Here is a 19,560-nt window from a genome sequence, read left to right on the forward strand (position 1 = left end):
GGGAAGATTTTAAAATATGGGAAACGACTTGGATAAAAAAATGGGTGCATTCTTGGATGGACTTGGGCAATCTTTGAATCCTTCTTCTTCTTTCCTTTTCGTTCTCTTTTCTTTCTTCTTTCTTTCTTTCTTTCTTTTTTCTACTTCTTCTTCTTTCTTTCTTTCTTTCTTTCTTTCTTTCTTTCTTTTTTTTTTTTTTTAATAGTTCTGAAATTTCAGAACTTGCTGCAAGAATCAAAAGGGGAAAAGAGGGGGCTGAGAGGAAGACAGAGAAGGGGGAGGGGTGCTGCCTAGAGGTATCGCAGGGGTGGGGAAGAGGTTTGAGGGAGTCATAGGGCCTGTGGAGGTTGCTGCTAAGGTGCGGCAGCAAGAGGGGTGAGATCTAGGGTTGCACAGGACAGGGGAAAGGGTTGAGGTTGCTGAAACAGCAGCGAGGGGAAGGGAAAGGGCTGCGGGGGTTAGGGGAGGTGAGGGAGGGGCAGGGGGTCGCTGCAACAGGAAGGGGTGGGGGAAGCCTGTGATGATAGGGAAGAGAGGGGGAGGGGGTAGGGGTTGATTTACTTGGAAACTTCTTGAACACTTGCTGGAATTTTTGAAGAAGAGTGCTAGACAGAGTATGTTGCTGATCTTTGAAAAAGATGCTTTCTTAAATCCGCCGTGGCCCCCTCAAACAGAAACTATGGTCCTCAACTTCAACATTCTTAATCAACTAATTAGACTTAACCATTAAAAAGAAAGAATAGGCTATTTATAGCCTACTAAAAGACTCTAAACCTAAGTGGTTTCCTTTATAAATTAGGATTCCCTTACAATTAATCTCAACCATCCAAATAAACGATTAAAGATCTAATGGAATCTCCTTGAAAATAGATTTCCCCATAAGGCTCAAATATTAAAGGAACTCTTCTTGTAAATAAAGACTGATAAGAGTATATCTTTAAAGAAGATTCCCAGGGACTCAAGAACTCATCTTTGACCTAAACTAGACCCCTAACTGACCCAGACACCTCTGGAAATTAAAAAGAAAATTCTCAAAATCAAAATTAGTAATTAGGGCTGGGATGGATCAAACTACCCCTCTTGTAGGGTTCAGCCAGCCCTAGGTGCACTACATTGGGGTGGCCGTGGGGCCAACTCCAGGGTTTCAGCCAGGGGCTGAATTCTGATCATATCACTCAGTCTTGGTGACATGAGCCGACATGATTAGTATCACCCGAAATTCGAGAAGGAAAGGAATGAGATAGGGAAGAGACAGAATCTTCCCTTAATCCAGCTCAAATACCACTTGATGCAGCCATAATTGAATAGGTTCAACTAGAGGCCAACTTTCCAAGATCTTAACTCAGAAAGTAAGGGTTTGCAGTTTTAAGATTTTTGGGTATTTGATTGAGTTATATAAGAACATAGGTTATAGTGGTCAGATAGTTTCCATGAGATTTAGATTGATGGGATGTATGGATGGATGAGGCAGGTTCTTGAGATACAGGATGAAAACTTATTAGAATGAGGTGAAACTTGGAGATAACTTAGGTAATAACGTATGATGATGATCCTTAAAGTCTGGGACGGTTCTAACAGTCAGATTGGTGCGTGTCTAAGTTGGAAATGTGGGCTTTTGTGAGAAGTTCATAAGAGTTTTTTTTTTGGGGGGTCAATGAGAGTACGAAAGTTCAGAAACGGGGTTTAGAACCGTGGATTTTGGATGGTATTTTGATGCATACTCTTGATTGGGAGAAGGGGAAGATATCTATAGGTGTGAGATGGATTTCTAATGGATTCCAATGGTTAGTCTAGGCTGGAGATAGGTTTTAATAGCTAGGTTTTAACAAAAAAACAAAAATAGAAAGAAAATGGAGATTAGGGATTGGAATTTAGACGACTTATAGAAGAGAGGAAAAAAAAAACTCACTGTTATTGAAGAACAGCCCATAATCAATCCTTGAACCTTGAAGCTTCTCCAATGGAGACTGAATGGGACAGCTTACGGGAACCGTAGGCGAGAGATAGGGATTTAGTAACACTAACTCTCAAAGCCACAAGTCAAAATAAACTTTTATTAATCAAATCATGGCTCAACTGAGCTATTACATCAATATATGCCACATTGGCTGACATAAGACTTAAGACTAAAACTAATACTTATATAAAAACTAGGACTCAATAAGGACTAGAGTTACTATTCACGGTTATTGTTCACATGAACAGTAATTCCAGCTTTCCTATTGGAATTACAACTTCAATTAAGTCTTAAATAAAACAAATTAACAGGCTAATTAAAAATTAAAATAACATAAACCCACAATTTTAGCTGAGGGTGTAGGGGGCCCCTCTACACCTGAACTACACCTAATGGTGCTGGTGTAGGGAGGAATCCCTATACCTAAGCCTGTTTTAGAGAACAAAACTGCATCAGCTTGTCCCTAGTCGAATCTCTTCATCTACAGCTGCATTAAGAAGCAAGATTGAAGAAATAATTAAAGACTGTTGAATAGGTTAAGATCAAAGGGGGAAATCTCAAGTTTGTGTTTCTTAAGCAGCAGAAAATTGGGAATCATTCATGGGAGATCACATGTATGCAATAATTACTCTTAGAAGACTGGAGTTGACATCAAGATCCAAGTAAATATGGAAGCTTAATCAGATCCAGAGAAAAGTTCCAACTGAAGGAGCATTGCATTAAATAATGATTAATGATAAAGCTAGTAATGAGCAAATGGATGAAAACCAAGGAGACAGCATAAAGGTTGTGATCCAAAAGCTGACAAGGTAGACCAAAAAGAAGAGGGGGGTTAAAAAAAAAAGAAAAGAAAAGAAAATTCAGTTGACCGCAGTAGGGTGTTAAGAAGATACTTAGGTGAAGCAAAGCATAGGCAGGCCTCAGGTAGGGTTCAAGAGGATGGGCACACTCAAGAGAGAAACAGACAGGAGACTGGGACTGTAGGTTGGCATTGATGATGTCCCCCATCTTCCCCCAAGATGAGCTTTATGCTATTTGATACTCTCTCTTAGTGTCAAGTGTACAGTCTGAGGTTAATCATACAAATAGATAATTAAAATAGTCAAACAATATTTAGGTGATACTTCAACTATACTTAAAAGAAATCCAGATAGCCATCATCTGTTGTGGCTTGGGATGTACTGGCTCTGTTTTGTTTTCTTTTATATTCTTTCTGCAAACAATTCCAGATGAAGACTTTATAATACCTAGGAAAGGGGGTTGTTTACTTATTCTCCATTTCTACACTGACAAGCATTTTCAAAGAGATACAATTAATACAAACACCTAACCAAATCAGAATACCAACCTGAGGATAGCAGATCTTTTCTCCTCAAGCAGTCTGCATAATTCAATCTTTAACCAGACCACCTGCATGAGTTGCATTTCAATTAAAATAAGAGCTGAACTACTATGATTTTTTTCAATTAAATTAGCTAACTAGACTTTTACAATGAAAACCACATTAATGTCTTTCTTCACAATAATATGAAGTAAATGTCTTTCCTACATAAAAGTTGCGCCGGATAAAAAGATGGGACATCAACTAATAAATGGGTATGATAAATAACTTCCATTTGTAATGTTGAGCTACCATCCAGACTGCAAGGATTAAAATGCACTTCAATCAAAACATCTCAAATCCATGCATTTGAATAGAAAGAGACGATGGAAAGAAAGAAGGAGATAGCAACTAGAAAAGAAAAAAGAAAAAAAGAGAGAAGCCTAATTCACATAAGAGAGAAAGTAGAAGAGAAGAGAACTTACTTGAGAGAGTGAAGATTCAAGCCAAGGGAGATTTGTGCAAGAGAGAGAAAGAAAGTTTTTTATTTTTTTATTTTTTTTAATTCATTCATGCTGCCAAAAACAAGACTCATACAAGATTTAAATAATAGAATCAATCCCTCCAAACCCTACATGCTTGATTCCCAAAATAACCCCAACTTAAGTAGCAAGGATAACCCAAACCCAAACTAATTCAAAATTGGGCCAAAATACACTCTAGGCCCAGCCCACAAAGACTCAAACGTAAAATTTTAAAAATTTAATAGCAAACTATTACCCAACCCACTAAGACAAAGGAAAATAACATGACACTGCCTATGACAAGTGCTCCTCATCAAACCATAGGACCCTAGCAATCCGATAACCTCCGAACTTGTCATCCATCCTCATAGATGCTATCGTGGGATGATCTCTATGTCAACGTCACTGAAAACTCGGAACTGCCCAATGATGTCCTCATCAACTCACTTCGACTTTGAAGAATTCAACTCTGGAGAATAAAGACTCTAGTAGTTCGTGAGCATGTCTGGGTCAAGTCGTTGTAGCTCCTTCATCGTGATCCAAGTGTTGTTGATCTAAGGATGTCCTCGCCACTTAACTAGGAATTCTCTGTAACCTCCCTCTTTGTAGTTGTAACTCTCTCATCAAGGATCTCCTCAACTACCTCAACTTTGTCATGAAATTTAGGCATAGGTGGTACTGAAGTAGCAGCAAGTGAAGGGGTCTTACCAGTAGGGCCATCAAAAACAAAGGGAAGGGTGTCAAGGTCATCTAGATAGAAAGATGCAGTAGTAGGAGTGTCATGGAAGGGGACAAGCTCCTCCACATTGAAAATATTGTCGATCCCCATGTTAGTTGGCAGATTAAGAACATAGGCATTAGCTCCTATGTTCTTCAGAATCTTGAATGGTCCCGCACTACGAGCATGTAGCTTGCTCGCTTTCCCTTTAGTGAAACATTGCGGTCTGATCCTAACCATCACCATATCTCCTTGAAACTCTTGCAGTTGTCAATGCACTCAGCTTTGGACTTATATTGATCATTACTCAGTGCTATTCGATGTCTTATACTTGCATGTAAATCAGATATGTGATGTGCAAAAGATTCGGCTGATGGGGAAGTCCTAGAGCTGGACAAAGCTAGAATAAGGTCTATGGGAGCCCTAGGCTGGTATCCTAGACAAACTTCAAAAGGTGACAAACCAGTGGTTCGGTTCTTGGAACTATTATAGGCAAACTCGGCTTGGGTAAGGACATGGTCCCAACTAGTAAGGTACTCTCCCACAAGGCAAAGCAACAAGTTCCCTAGACTCCTATTAACAACCTCGGTCTGACCATCGGTCTGGGGGTGAAATGCAAAAAGAGAAACGGAGTTTGGTTCCCATCATCCTCTATAGATTTCGCCAAAAGTGACTAGTGAACTTGACATTTCTATCGGACACAATGGTATTAGGCAACCCCTGGTACTTGACGACCTCATGGAAGAAGAGTTTAGCCACAACTAACGCATTGTATGTCTTAGAACAGGATCTTTGAGAAGCGGTCTACTACCAAAAATATAGAATCATGACCTCTTAAAGTCCTAGGAAGGCCAAGCACAAAGTCCATGCTAAGGTCTTGCCACGGAGCATGTGGTACAGGCAAGGGAGTATACATCCCTGTGTTCTGTTTCTGTTGCTTAGCGGTCTAACATGTCTTCCATTGACTCACTACCCTAGCAACATCTCTTTTAAGTACTGGCCAGTAAAACCGGTCCTCTACTAGGCTAATCGTCTTATCGTCTTATCTAAACCAAAGTGACCAGCAACTCCCCCAGCATGTAATTCCCAAATCAAGAAATCTCGAAGTGAGGTCCTAGTAATGCAAAGTTTGGTTCCTTTAAAAAGGAAACCATCTCTTAGAAGGTAATCTAAGCGGCTAATAGGATCTCGACTGACGGAAGTGAATAACTCACTAGAATCAAGGCAAGTGGGGTGTTGGCCCTAAGGGTGTCAATTTGGTATGGTACCGATAATTTGGTACGGTATGGTACGGTATTGACTTTGAAAACCTCATACTGAAACCGTACCATACCGAATTTATACGGTACGGTATGGAAACGATAATTTAAAAAGCAGTGCGGTATGATTTCAGGTATAAAATCAGTATGAAAAAATGACACGGTTCGGTATTTTGTACGGTATAAATTTGGTATGAGAAAGTCTATTTTTCTAATCATAATGTTGGGTTTTACTCCCATAAACCCCACATATATAGATTACCTTGAACTTGCTTTTGTTTCATCATAAAATACTACAGGAGATCGGTTGAAATTAGTATAAAATAAATTGATTGTTTTATTGCAATGCAATACAAAAGTATCGGTAACTTCAACATTCTTATGCCTAGATTCTACACTTGTATCGATTTTGCATTTTTTAGGTTGCGACAAAACTGGGTTGGGCTAGCTGGCTTTTGCCTTAACCTAGAATCAACTTTGTCAAGTGAAGCTTTGCCCATGAGTGTAAAATCCATGAAACTAACTACCTGAGAAAGCTTTGACCAGCAACCATTTATAGAGAATTAGAGATACAAAAGTACAAGTGTACCACCAAGCTTGTGACAGTTGGAGCCCAATAAACAAAATGAAGCTCTTAAATTGCATGGAACTAAAGGCTAAAGCTAAATGTTAGGGTTATTAGTTGAAAGAGAAAATTACACAAATAACCCAAATATGGTATGAAATTCGGTTCAAAATTCGGTTTCGGTATTCATTTTGCGGTACGATATGCGGTACATACCAACAGTATGGATCCTCATACCAAAACCGTACCGAATTCAGAAAATGGTTTTCGATACATACCGTACCAAATTTGAAACGGTGCGGTAAGGTACGGTTTTAAAAGGCGCAATTCGGTACGGTTAAACGGTTTCGGTACCGAATTGACACCCTTAATTGGCCCTTGATTTGCTCAAATCCTATAACCTCAACACTCATTGTTTGAAGTAGCACATTGGCCTGTGTAGCATTTGCGCGGTGGGGGTACATATTAACCCGGCTCAATGCATCAGCAGCAGTATTTTCAACACCAGGTCGATGTTTGAGTACAAAGGCGTACTCTTGTAGAAATTCAACCCACTTAGCATGCCTCTGATTTAGCTTCTTTTGGGCACTCAAGTGTTTTAGGGCCTGGTGATCAAGATATAACAAAAATTCTTCAAGTAAGAGATAATGGCCCCAATAGCGCAAGGCCTGGACAACCGCATAGAAGTCTTTGTCATAAGTGGAATAGCATTGCTTGGCTTCATTAAACTTCTCACTAAAGTATGCAACAGGATGTCCTTCTTGACTAAGGACATCACCTATCCCAACGCCAGATTCATCACAATTGACTTCAAAGACTTTAAAAGAAGTCTGGAAGTTGTAGGACTAGAGCCTCCGTCATCAATTTCTTAATCTCTTTAAAAGCCTTCTCAGCACTTTTAGTTCATTGAAACTCTTTCTTTTTCATGCAATCCATGATAGGAGACATAATGGTACTAAACCGGTAGATAAACCTCTTATAAAAGGTGGCTAAGCCATGGAAGCTTCACACATCATGGATGTTAGTCGGTTCTGGCCACTCAACAATGGCTCTCACTTCCTCGGGATCAGCAGATATTCCCTAGGCTAACACGATAAATCCTAAGAAAATGACTTGATCACTCATGAATGTGCACTTCTTGAGATTGCCATACAACTTTTCTTGTTGAAGCACTTGGAAAACTTGACGCAAATGATCTACATGGGAAGACATGTTTTTACTATAGATGACGATGTCATCAAAGTAAACCACTAAAAATTTGCCATTGAATGGCTGCAGCACCTGATTCATTACTCTCATAAACGTGATAGGTGAGTTGGTTAAGCCAAAAGGAATAACTAACCATTCATAGAGGCCATCCTTTGTCTTAAAGGCCATTTTCCATTCAGGTTTAACCCTAATCTAGTGGTACCCACTCTTAAGATCAATCTTGGAAAAGATTGATAAACCAGCCATCATATCTAGCATGTCATCAAGCCGAGGTATGGGAAACCTATACTTGATGTGATCTTATTAATTGCTAGGCTGTCTACACACATATGCCAAGTGCCATCCTTCTTGGGTGTGAGTAGGCAGGTATTGCACAAGGGCGAGACTCTCCCTAATGAATCCCTTTTGAAGCAATTCATCTACATGCCGCTTCAACTCAGCATGTTCTTTGAGATTCATGAGATAATGAGGCAAGTTTGGTAATAAGGACCCTGGGACTAAGTTAATTGCGCATTGGACTTCACACATAGGAGGTAATTCATCTGGTAGTTCCTCGGGAAACAACTGCTAAAACTCCTCTAATAAGGGTTGCACCTCTCTTGGAACATTAACAAAGTCATCTGATGTGTTATGTGTATCTGGATTACTTTGTGAGGCAACCAGAGCATAAACAACTCCTAACCCTTTAACTCAACTTCAAATTGTTGTTGATTTAGTATGCCAAGTGTTTTAGAGTGAGTTTGTTTGATGGTACTGCCTTTATGCTCTACATCCTTAAGCTCTTTTAGGGCGCTAGGGGTCAATCGGATCTTTTTCACTTAATATTCAAAGATACAGATGTTAGATTTCCCATAGGTAGTGACATCCCTATCATATAACCATCTTCTCTCTAAAATAATGTGAGCAACATCCATCTCTAGGACATCACACCACACTCTATCCTCATAACCAGCAAAATGTGGGGGAACTAAACATCTAAGAGTTACACGGATAGTAGATTGATCTACCCAAGCAACCTTGTATGGTTTGGGGTGAGCTTCTAGTTTGAGCCCCATTCTAGTAACAACACTTTGGGCACTACATTCATACAGCTACCACTATCTATGGCGACCCGACAGTTCTTACCTTGACGGCAAGTGTAGGTAATAAGAATATTGATCCATCGCCAATCATCAATATCTTTGGGTTGTGATACCATACAATGCACAACTCCAAGCCTAGACCCATCTACCATATCAAAATCCTCATCAGATATGTTCTCATCTAGTCTATAGTCTTTATACTCAGGCTCCTGATCATCATCCTGATCTAAATCCACATGGTCTTGCCCTCTAACATAAAGGTTTCTGTTGGGGGAATTCCCTAGCAACATGTCCAAATCCTTGGCATTTGAAACACTAGAGTTGGCCAGCTTTCATGGGGGGAGTTCCCAAAATGCCTTTACCTTTGTTATCAATTGGATGTTATGGATTAACAAGGGGTCTTTGGAAATTGGAAGTGTTAGGGGTAGACCTTTGAAAACTGGATTCCCCGGTTTGAAAGCTCTTTTTTTAAGGAAAAGTTTTCATGGACGTCTTAAATTCTGGAGCAATCCTAAAGGCTTGAGGGACATCTCGCACTAAGTGGGGTGCAAGTCATGACCAGATATCTGAGTTAAGTCCAGTAATAAACCTAGAAAGTGTCTGCTTCAACATCCTCACAAGTACGGCTTCTAATCTTAAGGTCATTGAATTTGGCCATGTACTCAATCACAGATAATTTCCCTTACTTTAGGGTGTTCAATTCATTCAACAAGTTCAGCCTATAGGTGATAGGAAATCCCTTTTAAGCCTTTCTTACATCTCAGCCCTAGTGGTTATTGCTTCAAGTACAAGACTGTTCTCTTGGTACTCTAATTCTATCCAAAAATCTTGGGCAGCTCCGGTAAGCTTAATATTAGCAAAACCTAAAGCAAACCTCTTCAGACATATCATAAAAATCAAAGTAACTACCCATTTGCCTAATCCAGTCTAGCAAGACTTTGGCATCTATTTGACCATCATAAGATGGGGCCTCTATTTTGCCTACCCTCCTAATGTTGACCCTCTATCATAGGTGTCAAGACCATCATCATACTCATAGGTTGCATGGTGCATAGGACCAAGATGTCCATGTGCTCTGCGACCTTTACCTCTACTTCGCCCATTACCTTGGAAATTATCCCCAGTTCTATTAAGATTCTTGAAGCGGTGGTCAAGGTTTTCGAGGTTACTTGGTACTTTTCAATCCTAGGTCCATTAGCTTGAGTGTTATGCCCTTGTTGCCCCTCTATTGGCTATAAGTCGTGTTGCAAGGGTTTGAACGTTACGCTCTATGGCCTAAATGGTGGTGGCTTGGGCTGCCTGTGCTGCTCTTCGGTTATTTAACTCTTCTTGAGTTGATTAAATGACCTTCAAGATCTCTCCATTTTGTTGGAGCAGCTGGGTCAATTAGGCACTCGATAACGAGTCATATTGGAATATTCATTTCCGCTTCGAGTTACTACCATACATGGGCTGACCTAACAACACCTAAACTAAAACCAGAAATTCTAACAACCCAAAAACCTAAAAGTCCAACAATACTAACACTCTAAACCACGCTCTAATACCAGAATTGATGTAGGGGAAACTCTAGAAACTAGTGGACCTACAAAGTGGGCTCCTAGACTCTTAGAATGAGACACCTATCCTTGACAAGTAATAAAAGAAAAAGGAATCACAACACCTAGATTTTGATTAAGCATGCATATAAGACAGTTAAGTAGAAAAAAGAAGCAACAATAAGTCCTAACTGATGAGCACAAGTAAACAAGAATCAATAGAGAAACAAGGGGATGGGGGTATTGACGCCATAACACTAAATTTAATGCAAGAATATTAAGAAACTTAAAGAAAATTATAGTTGTCCTAGTCACTATCAGATTTCTAACAAAGAATTCAGCAATTAACAATGAAAAGGAAACCTTGGAAGATCTGTTTTAAAGAAACTACTGCAAAAAGGAAGAAAAATTTAAGGAAAGATTTAATAAAATTACCTGTTGGTTCTAGCTGCAAACAAGGTTTGGAAAATACCAAGGAACATAAATAATAGAAAGAATTTATGGCAATGATGAAACACCAGAATGGATAGTAGGATTAGAAAGGAGAAATACAACAAGATTTTTGTACAAGAAGTGAGAATAGAGAAGGAGAAAGAGAAAAGAAGATAGAAAGAAATGGTATGGCAGATAAAAGAAGAATTTTTTATGGATAGGATAGAAGAGAAAAGAGGGAAAAGAAAGAAGAAAGAAATCTAAGAGAAGAATAGAAAGAGACGATAGAAAGAAAGAAGAGAGAAGAATCAGAAGATAGAAACTACAAAAGAAAAGAAAGAAGCCTAATTCACATAAAAGAGAAAGTAGGAGAAGAGAAGAGAACTTACCTGAGAGAGTGAGGATTCACACCAAGGGAGATTTCCGCGAGAGAGAGAAAAAAAAATTTTCATACATTCATGCTGCCAAAAACAAGTCCCATACAACATTTAAATAATAAAATCAATCCCTCCCAACCCTACATGCTTAATTCCCAAAATAGCCCCAACTTAAGTAGCAAGTATAACCCAAACTAATTCAAAATTGGGCCAAAATACACTTTAGGCCTAGCCCACAAAGACTCAAACAATCAATAGCAAACTACTACCCAACCCACTAAGACTAAGGAAAATAACATGACACACTGCCTATAAGCAATGCTCCTCATCAAACCATAGGACCCTAAGAATCCGATAACCTCCGAACTTGTCGTCCATCCACATAGATGTTGTCGTGGGATGATCTCTACACCGGTGTCGCTAGTAAACTCGGAACTGCCCACTGATGTCTTCATCAGCCCCTTCCTAACCCCCTCCCTCTTCTTCTAGACCACCAAGCTTCTCCTCACCTCCCTCCATATACTTCATTTTATTTTCCAGAATTTTTCTAGAATTTTAGGACCTTTTCTTAGACCTAAAATTCAAGGTCAGATCTACGGCAATCTAGCTATTAGATATGTCTCAAACTTTAGAACATCATCCATCTAACCCTAATGACCCTCAATCTAACTGTTAGTTCTGTCCCAAACTTTAGGAACATCATCCATCTAACCCCAATGACCCTCCATCCTAATTTCAACCCAATCGTACCAAGCTCTAAACCTAACCAAGAGTCCTAAGTCAACTAAGAAACCTAGTTTGAACCATAGTCGATGAGGAGATCAATGAACAATCTCAAGTTTAATAGCGATGTCAGCGTAGAGATCATCCCACAACAGCATCTATATGGATGGACGATGAGTTCGGAGGCTATCGGATTGCTAGGGTCCTATGGTTCGATGAGGAGCATTGCTCATAGGCAATTTGTCATGTTATTTTCTTTAATCTTAGTGGGTTGGGTATTAGCTTGCTATTGATTTTTTTTATTTTTATGTTTAAGTCTTTGTGGGCTGGCCTAAAGTATATTTTGGCCCAATTTTGAATTAGTTTGAGTTTGGGTTATATTTGCAACTTAAGTTGGGGTTATCTTGGGAATTAAGCATGTAGGTTTGGGAGGGATTAATTCTAAAATTTAAATCTTGTATGGGACTCATTTTTGGCAACATGAATGAATGAAAATGTTAAAAGATTTATCTCTCTCTTGCGCAAGTCTCTTTCTTGGTGTGGAATTCTTCTCTCTTTCTCGGGTAAGTTCCTCTTATCTTCTTCTACTCTCTCTTCCGTGAATCAACTTTCACTCTTCTTCTTTTCTTCTGCATATTTGCCTTCTCTCCTTTTTTTTCCTTCTTTCTATCAATTCTTTCTATTCTTCTTCTCTCAATTTTCTTTTCTTTCTTTCTTTTTTCTCTTTCTTCCTCTTTCCCTATTATTCTGTCTGTCAGAATTTTCTTTCTTCTCTATCGTACCTTTTTTCTACTTTCTTCTTTTCTTTTTCTCTTTCTTTATTATCACTTTTAGTACAACAGTCTTGTTGTGGTTCTCCATTCTAACCCTATTGTCCATTCTTGGGTTTCATCATTGCTTAGAAACATTTTATTTCTGTTATTTATGTTCCTAGATGTTTTCTAACCCCTATTTTGCAACCAGGACCAGCAGGTAACTTTATTAAGTCTCTCTTTGAATTTTTTTTATTTTATTTTATCTTTCTTCCTTTGCAATAGTCTCTTTAAAACAAAACTTCCACAGATTCATTTGCATTGTTAATTGTTGAAATCATTGTTAGAAACCTGATTTTGACTAGGACAGTACTATTTTCTTTAGATTTCTTGATACTCTTGCATTCAATTTAGAGTTATGGTGTCAATATCCCCATCCCTTTGTTTCCCTATTGATTCTTGTTTAGTTGTATTCATTAGTTAGGACTTAATGTGTATCTTTCTCTGCTTTAACTATCTTATATGCATGCTTAATCAGAATTCAGGTGTAGCAATTCCTTTTTCTGTTACCCCCTAAGGATAGGTGTCTCATTCTAAGAGTCTAGTAGCCCACTTTGTAGGTCCCCTAGTTTCCAAGGTTTCCCCTGGACCCCTACATCAATAGCCTTACAGGATTATTTCTGAAATTGTACAACAACAAAATTCAGAATTAGTTCTAGCCTAACTGAACCCTTGAATCATTCACACTCAACCCTAGAAGCCTCAAAACATACAAACCCTAACATGTGAAAATTCTGCACTTAGACCTCCGTTAAAACAGAATACTTTTCATTAGTTCTAGCCCAAGACCTGACCTGACCAAATGCTAAAACCCCTTCCCAATTTTTCTTAGACTCCCCTAATCTTAATCCTAAGAGTTGGGCTGCAAAATAGCCTTATCCATGGGGTATTTTGAGTAAAAACAGCTGCTGTCCACTGAGGTTTCAACCCAAATAGCAAGGGTTAGTGATGAAACCACAGATCTCAGGTTAAAGGTAAAGCTGTAATTTCCCTAGATTTGTGGTTGCCCTGAAAATTCCACCAATAGGAAGAGGGTTTTAGGGTTTTGAAAGCAATTAAAGCCTGTTGAGAATGAAATTCAGACATGAATTCTATTGGATGTCAAAATTCAGATTTGAAATTTGAATTTTAGGGCACACTAGGGTTTTGGCTAGGTGAGGAGAGGGCTAAGCTTGCTGTCTGCAGATCCAACTTCAGTGTGTTGCTGATCTACGAGTCAGAAGTTGTTTCAGAGAAAGAGGGGACAAGGCATGGGTGTTTTACGGTTTTTCTGAAATTTTCAAAAACTGTGCAAATTCACTTTAAGAAGATGAAGTGCAGGCATTTCTAAAATCCAGAAAATAGGGCTGTTTTGGGGAAACTATTTAGGAACGATACCTAGAGGCTTCTGCAATTCTAATGAGGATAGAAAAGCTAGAACAGAGTTGGGTATTAGGGTTTCCTAATGGGGTTGGGATTTGACTGCCATGGGAGAGTAGGAGGGGGGAGGGAGGTCTGCCGGTGCTAGGGTAGGGACTAGGTCTTGAAGAGAAACAGAGGGGAAGCGGCAGGGGTTATAGGTGATGTGGCTGGTAAGGTATTCAAGGCCTTAACAAGAGGGGAGGGAGCAGGGGAGGTCGTGGACAAGGAGGGGAAGAGCTAGGGTTGGGTTAGGGTGGGGGTCTTCAACTTACTTGAAGATGCTGGAATGAGTGCTTGAAGGTTGAAGGAGGTTGCTGGAATGTTGAAGAAGCCTGCTGGACTTGATAAATTACTGCTTCAGAACTTGAAGAAGGGCTGGTCGAATGCTGGAAGTTTTTAAGAGCTCTCAAAGATAAATGCAGGGGGGGGGGCCTTTGAAGGAACCCTTCCAACACTCAAATTTTTAATTCATCAAATCTGAAAATAACTTACATGAAAAGGCTATTTACATAGCCTAAAAATAAAGACTCTGACTCAAACTGGAATCTCCTTACTGATAGGGTCCTATTACATATAGAACTAGACTCTTATCCAAAACTCCTGACAGATAAAATAAGGACTCTTATCTCAACTAACTAAGGACTCTTTCAAAACAACTTTAACTCAACATAAAATACTCAAAGCAAATCCTAACTGGACTCAAACTAACTCAATGAAATTTTGAAATAAATCGAAATTAAATTCAGGGCTAAATCAAGGGCTAAACTGCCCAAAACACCCCTCGGAGAGCTTTCGGCCAGCCTATGGAAACTTCTTGGATCCATCATGGGTGCCCCACTTAGGGTTTTGGCCAAGGGGGTCTTTATGTTCACATCACTTTGAACCCTAATTTGTGTTGGTTCTTATTAGAGGTTCCCGGAAGGTCTAACCCAGACCTTGGGTTGCATCAGAGAAGCAATGAGAAGCATACCTTATGAAGCAATGACATCAGTAAGGAGTTGCAAAAACAAGAGTAGAGAGTACAAAGAGATATAGATACTACTTTACATATAGCAGCAATAAGTGGACTTCAGAGATTTAGGTGAATTGAAACCATTGTTATACTGGGAAGGAGGCAAAATGAGTATCTGAAAGCAATTAAAACAAAGGAAGCACCTGTTCTTGAAGAGGAAGAGAATCTGCATCTGTTGTCAAACCGCTAAGCATTTCATCCAAATTAACAGACCCTGGTTCAAGAGGACACGGATCTCCATTTGTCTGTAGATCACCAGACCTCTCTACTGCATTTGTTTCTTTTATCAAAGACCCAGGATCATGCTTAATGTTGTACAGTTTGCATGCAATACCCTGGGAATCTCTTCCGATACAAAGACCTTTGGACCGTTGCTCCATAGCAGCCATCACAGATGGTCGATGTTTCTCTCTTAACTCTTGCAACTGAGCTTCACTTATGGTTTGGAAACCCATGCTGGCAGTCAAGACAAGCTGGCTACTGTCAAATGTTGACCCGGCAAGGGACTGTAGCAAAGTTACGGCATCTCCAGCATCCTTAGTTGTAAGCAACACAGGACCTACAAGAAAACTGACTGAATCAAGTTTGACTGTTTACAACAGAACCTACAGGTAGCAGTCAACTTCTGTTAATTTTTCCCTGAACAGAGCACATGTCAACACAAAATCGAGGGTTGATTTATTCTGTACCATATAACTCCATCACAGCAAGAGTTGTTCGAAAGAGCATAACACGGTTTCCTTCAAACAGAAGCACATCCCAGACTCGAAGAACTGTAGAAAAAGGAATCCATTAGAATATAGCCATACCTTCTAGAAAAGATGCTAGTGTACGTCCAAAACCAACTTTTTATCAAGTGAGCAGGAAGACATATGACAAAGGCCTATAACAAGAAGTGTTCAGGCATTTTTAAATGAAATTGCATGTAATAAATACAACTTAAAACCTGACCACTTTCCCAAGGAAGCATATTTACGAAAATGGAAAGGAACCAGGGTCCAGTAACCCATGCCACCTCCACTCCTAGGTAATCAAGATGATTAACTGCACTAGAAACATATTCGGAGTAAGAGTAAGAAACCACTAAACCTGCTGCACACAGTTTGGAGTAGATGATAAAAACAATACAAACCCAATTTGGGAAATTTCTCACGCACTAGGTCCTCTAAAACAAGCTGGTCCACCTACAGAGACAGTACAACCACTATAAGCTTAAAAATGACTACATGTGCAAACATTTAGTTAGACAGTTGTCCACTAATTCCTCATGTACCAAAAAAATATTTTCTACATGACTTTAGTAGAAAAAGGCAAAACAGGTCTACCTGAGATTCTATCATTTCCTCTGAGTAATAGCCATCAAAGTAGTCATCTATAATACCCACAAGAGCCCTGGAAGATTTTACGGAAACTTAGCACCCACAAACTTAAGAACATTCAACCATTCTCTGCTTATTATTAAGACAAATAATATGTTACCAGCATGAGTGAAAAACATAAACAAATTCTCAAAAAATAATTCAATCAATGAAAACTATAGTTGTTATAACAAAAGAATTTTAAAAATCCTGGGAAATTCTCTAACCAATCTTGCATATGTCAATTTAACGAGGATCCTTCTTGTCATGGCATCTAGGCGACCCAAGGAGTTGGAGCAGGCCTAGATGCATGGCAACACCAACAAGGTGATAAAGGCGACCAAGCCTAGGCAACAAAGGAAACCTTAATGGCTAAGGCATCTGGAGACCAACACATCACCTAGGCACACATTGACAACTATGATAGAGATAGATCTTGGAAAATGGAAAAGGAAAAATAAGCTTCTGAAACCTACCAAAAGGCATTTTCCTCAGGCATTAGAAGTAGCAACAGACCAGCAAAGAAATTCATTGCCTGCATTTGCATATAATCCAATAGCACATGCATTAATCAAAATCAGATATGGCCAATTGCTCCCATTAATTATAAAAAAAGAACTTAGAAGTGGTAATATCAAATACAGCCCCCACGTCCAAAAGGCAATTAGCAACACAAAAATTTTAAGATAGAATTTTGCAATGTTCCATCATATTGGGGATGATACAAGAATAACTCAATTTTCCCTTACGCATGAGGACATCAGAATGTCATGATCCTTCAACTAACGTTAAAAAATATATTGATTACCTTCAGTTCCAGTAAAACCCAGAAACAGAAACACAGCTGTCCAACGTTTTCTTTTTCTTTTTCACCTAACCAAGTATGGCACTGCAATAACTCCAAAAGACCCTAAGAACTTCCAAGTCCTTGATCTGCTTATGGTGCCTCATTAGATTATATTAATCAAACAATTAATCAACTCAGCAGCTCCGACATCCCTACAGTATTGTATTACAATTGATGTAGTCCTAGATTGGTAGGAGTCCAACAAGTAGCCAGTATCTAGGATCTACTATGAATCAGCCAAGTTCAAGTAGGCTAAACTAGGGGTATTGGGTCTTATTCTCAAGAGTTTGATGTTTAGGTTGAGTAAAGTAAGTGATGACAAAGTTATTGGTAAAAGTTTAAGTTTTAAGTAACAATCTTTCAGATGCCAGATTTTAAGTGATCAACAAACAGTTAGGGTCTGGAGTTTTGAAAAAGGAATCTTTGGGTGAAGCTAAGGCTTAGGGATTGAATTTGGGAAATGAGGCTTGGGTTGAGCAATAAGGGGCCTATGGGGCTATATTTGAACCAAATTTGAGAGAACCTGGATGGCTTGTTAGGGCGCTTGAGATTAGTGTTGATAAATTTAGGGTTTCAATGGAAGGAATGGACAGCAAGGTGGACATAGTGGAGGGGCTGATGTGGGAAAGCTGGGCTCCCTTTTTTTTTTTTTTTTTTTTTTTTTGGGGGGGGGGGGGATTGATGAATCTTGTGGCCTAAGTTTGGATGATCTCTAATGATGAATAAAGCTTTGGAGGGGTTTTAGAGGCTAGGGTTTGTCAAAAATGAAAATTCAAAAAGGTGGAATTAGAGTTTGGGAATTAGAAGATTTGAAGAAGTCTAGGGCTGGGTATGCTGTAAAGTGCAAACCTACTGTTATTTCAGAATAACAGAAGCAATGTTTTTGAAGCGAAGAAGAGAAAAGAAGAAAGCAGGCTTGGGACATCAAGCCTATATGCATTATCAATAGTACCTATAACTTTTAAAAAAGTCATATTCTTCATTCAGAATATCTTTAACTGATTCATTTTTTTCTGGCACATGCACAGGGGGGGTGGATTGCAAATATATGGACCACCTAAGTGTCTTCATTTGAATTATTAATACACTCCTACTCACTCTAAATGACTCAAAATAAACTAGGCCTCAGCCTCAAACTAAAGCTAGGATTTGAAACTTGAATCCACTAACATTTCCTAGTCAAGATTACAACTCTGAAATATGAGTTAAATAAAAAACCAAGTAAAATTTAATTCTCCAAACAGTTATGTGGAATAAGCCATATTAGAGAATGTATATGGCAATGTACAGCAGATACATTTCTTTCCCCTGGTTGGGGCTTTTGGTTAATGATTATTTCATGCATCCCAAAAAAAAATGAACAGCAGATACTACCTGAAGTCAATCTATCATTTTGGGTGTATTTTTACATCTAAAAAGTTCCACTATGTTTAGATGGGCTAGGAAAGGGGTCGTTCGTGGTTTTTGGATCTAATTTGGTCATTAGGCCTTGAAACCCTTCACCAAAACTTCCAGACAAAAGTGTATAAATGTCAACCGAATTTCAGTCTCAGTCAACTTATAAAACAGAATCTTCTTGTTCTACACGTACCCCTTGTATTTTGCTTGTTTACTAACACTACAATGTTTTTTCTAGGATCTGAAACTTGACATGGGGTTGTACTAAAAAAGGAAACATTATCTGTTTCCTACTTGATACCAGCCATCATAGGATTATTCTACGTGTCAAAGCTCCAGTTATAAGTTGTGACCATCTATCCATTGAGAAGGATAAAGAGAATGCTGAAATTTAGTGAAACTGCTCCACATGTACAATTTAACTAGGATTTAAATAAATGCATCAGGACAGTCTGGTCAGCATCGAATTTCTTCATAGATGTCAACATATTTAAATGTAAAGCATTACATTAAGCTTAAGAAATTATCAAAATCAAATACCTGACAGTAACCAACAGATGGGTTATGTCGAGCGTATGCAGTAAGTAGACGTCTCAAAGCATTTCTGCCATCCTCATCCAAAGCAGGATGGCCAGGGAAAGTTCGAGGCAAATCCTGCTAAGACAAACTTACACATCAGATTGATGGGAAACTTGGATGGTATTACTATTTAAACCATGTTTGCACCTACAAATTGACAAGATTGAACTTTGAAGTTCAAAGCCCATGCATCTAATGACCTTCTCAATCTGTCCTTTCCATTTCTCATTAGCACAATGATGGACTGTCTTTGATCCTTCAATAGTGCTATCGGAAGCATGGACAAAGTCCTTGTCAGCCTGAGTATTGACTTTTGTAGAAAGCAGATCTTGGTAATACCCATCCACGGTATCCACCCGACGCGCCTTCACACCCACAAAAGCTTGCCATAGCTGTAATTACAAATAAGGTTATGGATGAGAATGTCATCCTCAAGAGAGTCAGCAGT

The 19,560-nt window shown here is 39.0% G+C and overlaps 1 protein-coding gene across 1 annotated transcript in view; it reads right to left on the reverse strand.

Moving 5' to 3' along the window:
* The window catches only part of LOC149023331 (uncharacterized), a 33,460-nt gene that overhangs the window by 12,048 nt on the left and 1,852 nt on the right, over positions 1–19,560 (reverse strand). Inside the window, exons 4-12 of the mRNA XM_089143870.1 lie at positions 19,313–19,504; positions 19,074–19,187; positions 16,765–16,823; positions 16,256–16,322; positions 16,063–16,114; positions 15,882–15,974; positions 15,620–15,703; positions 15,074–15,489; positions 3,306–3,367 (exon numbers count right to left, since the gene is read on the reverse strand). Of these exons, the coding sequence (XP_088999996.1) occupies positions 3,306–3,367; positions 15,074–15,489; positions 15,620–15,703; positions 15,882–15,974; positions 16,063–16,114; positions 16,256–16,322; positions 16,765–16,823; positions 19,074–19,187; positions 19,313–19,504 (1,139 nt within the window). The remainder of the gene's footprint in view (positions 1–3,305; positions 3,368–15,073; positions 15,490–15,619; positions 15,704–15,881; positions 15,975–16,062; positions 16,115–16,255; positions 16,323–16,764; positions 16,824–19,073; positions 19,188–19,312; positions 19,505–19,560) is intronic.

This window comes from Hakea prostrata, chromosome 2 (genome assembly GCF_041222555.1).
Source record: "Hakea prostrata isolate BN-2017 chromosome 2, UWA_Hpros_2, whole genome shotgun sequence".
In the NCBI taxonomy this organism is placed as follows: domain Eukaryota; kingdom Viridiplantae; phylum Streptophyta; class Magnoliopsida; order Proteales; family Proteaceae; genus Hakea; species Hakea prostrata.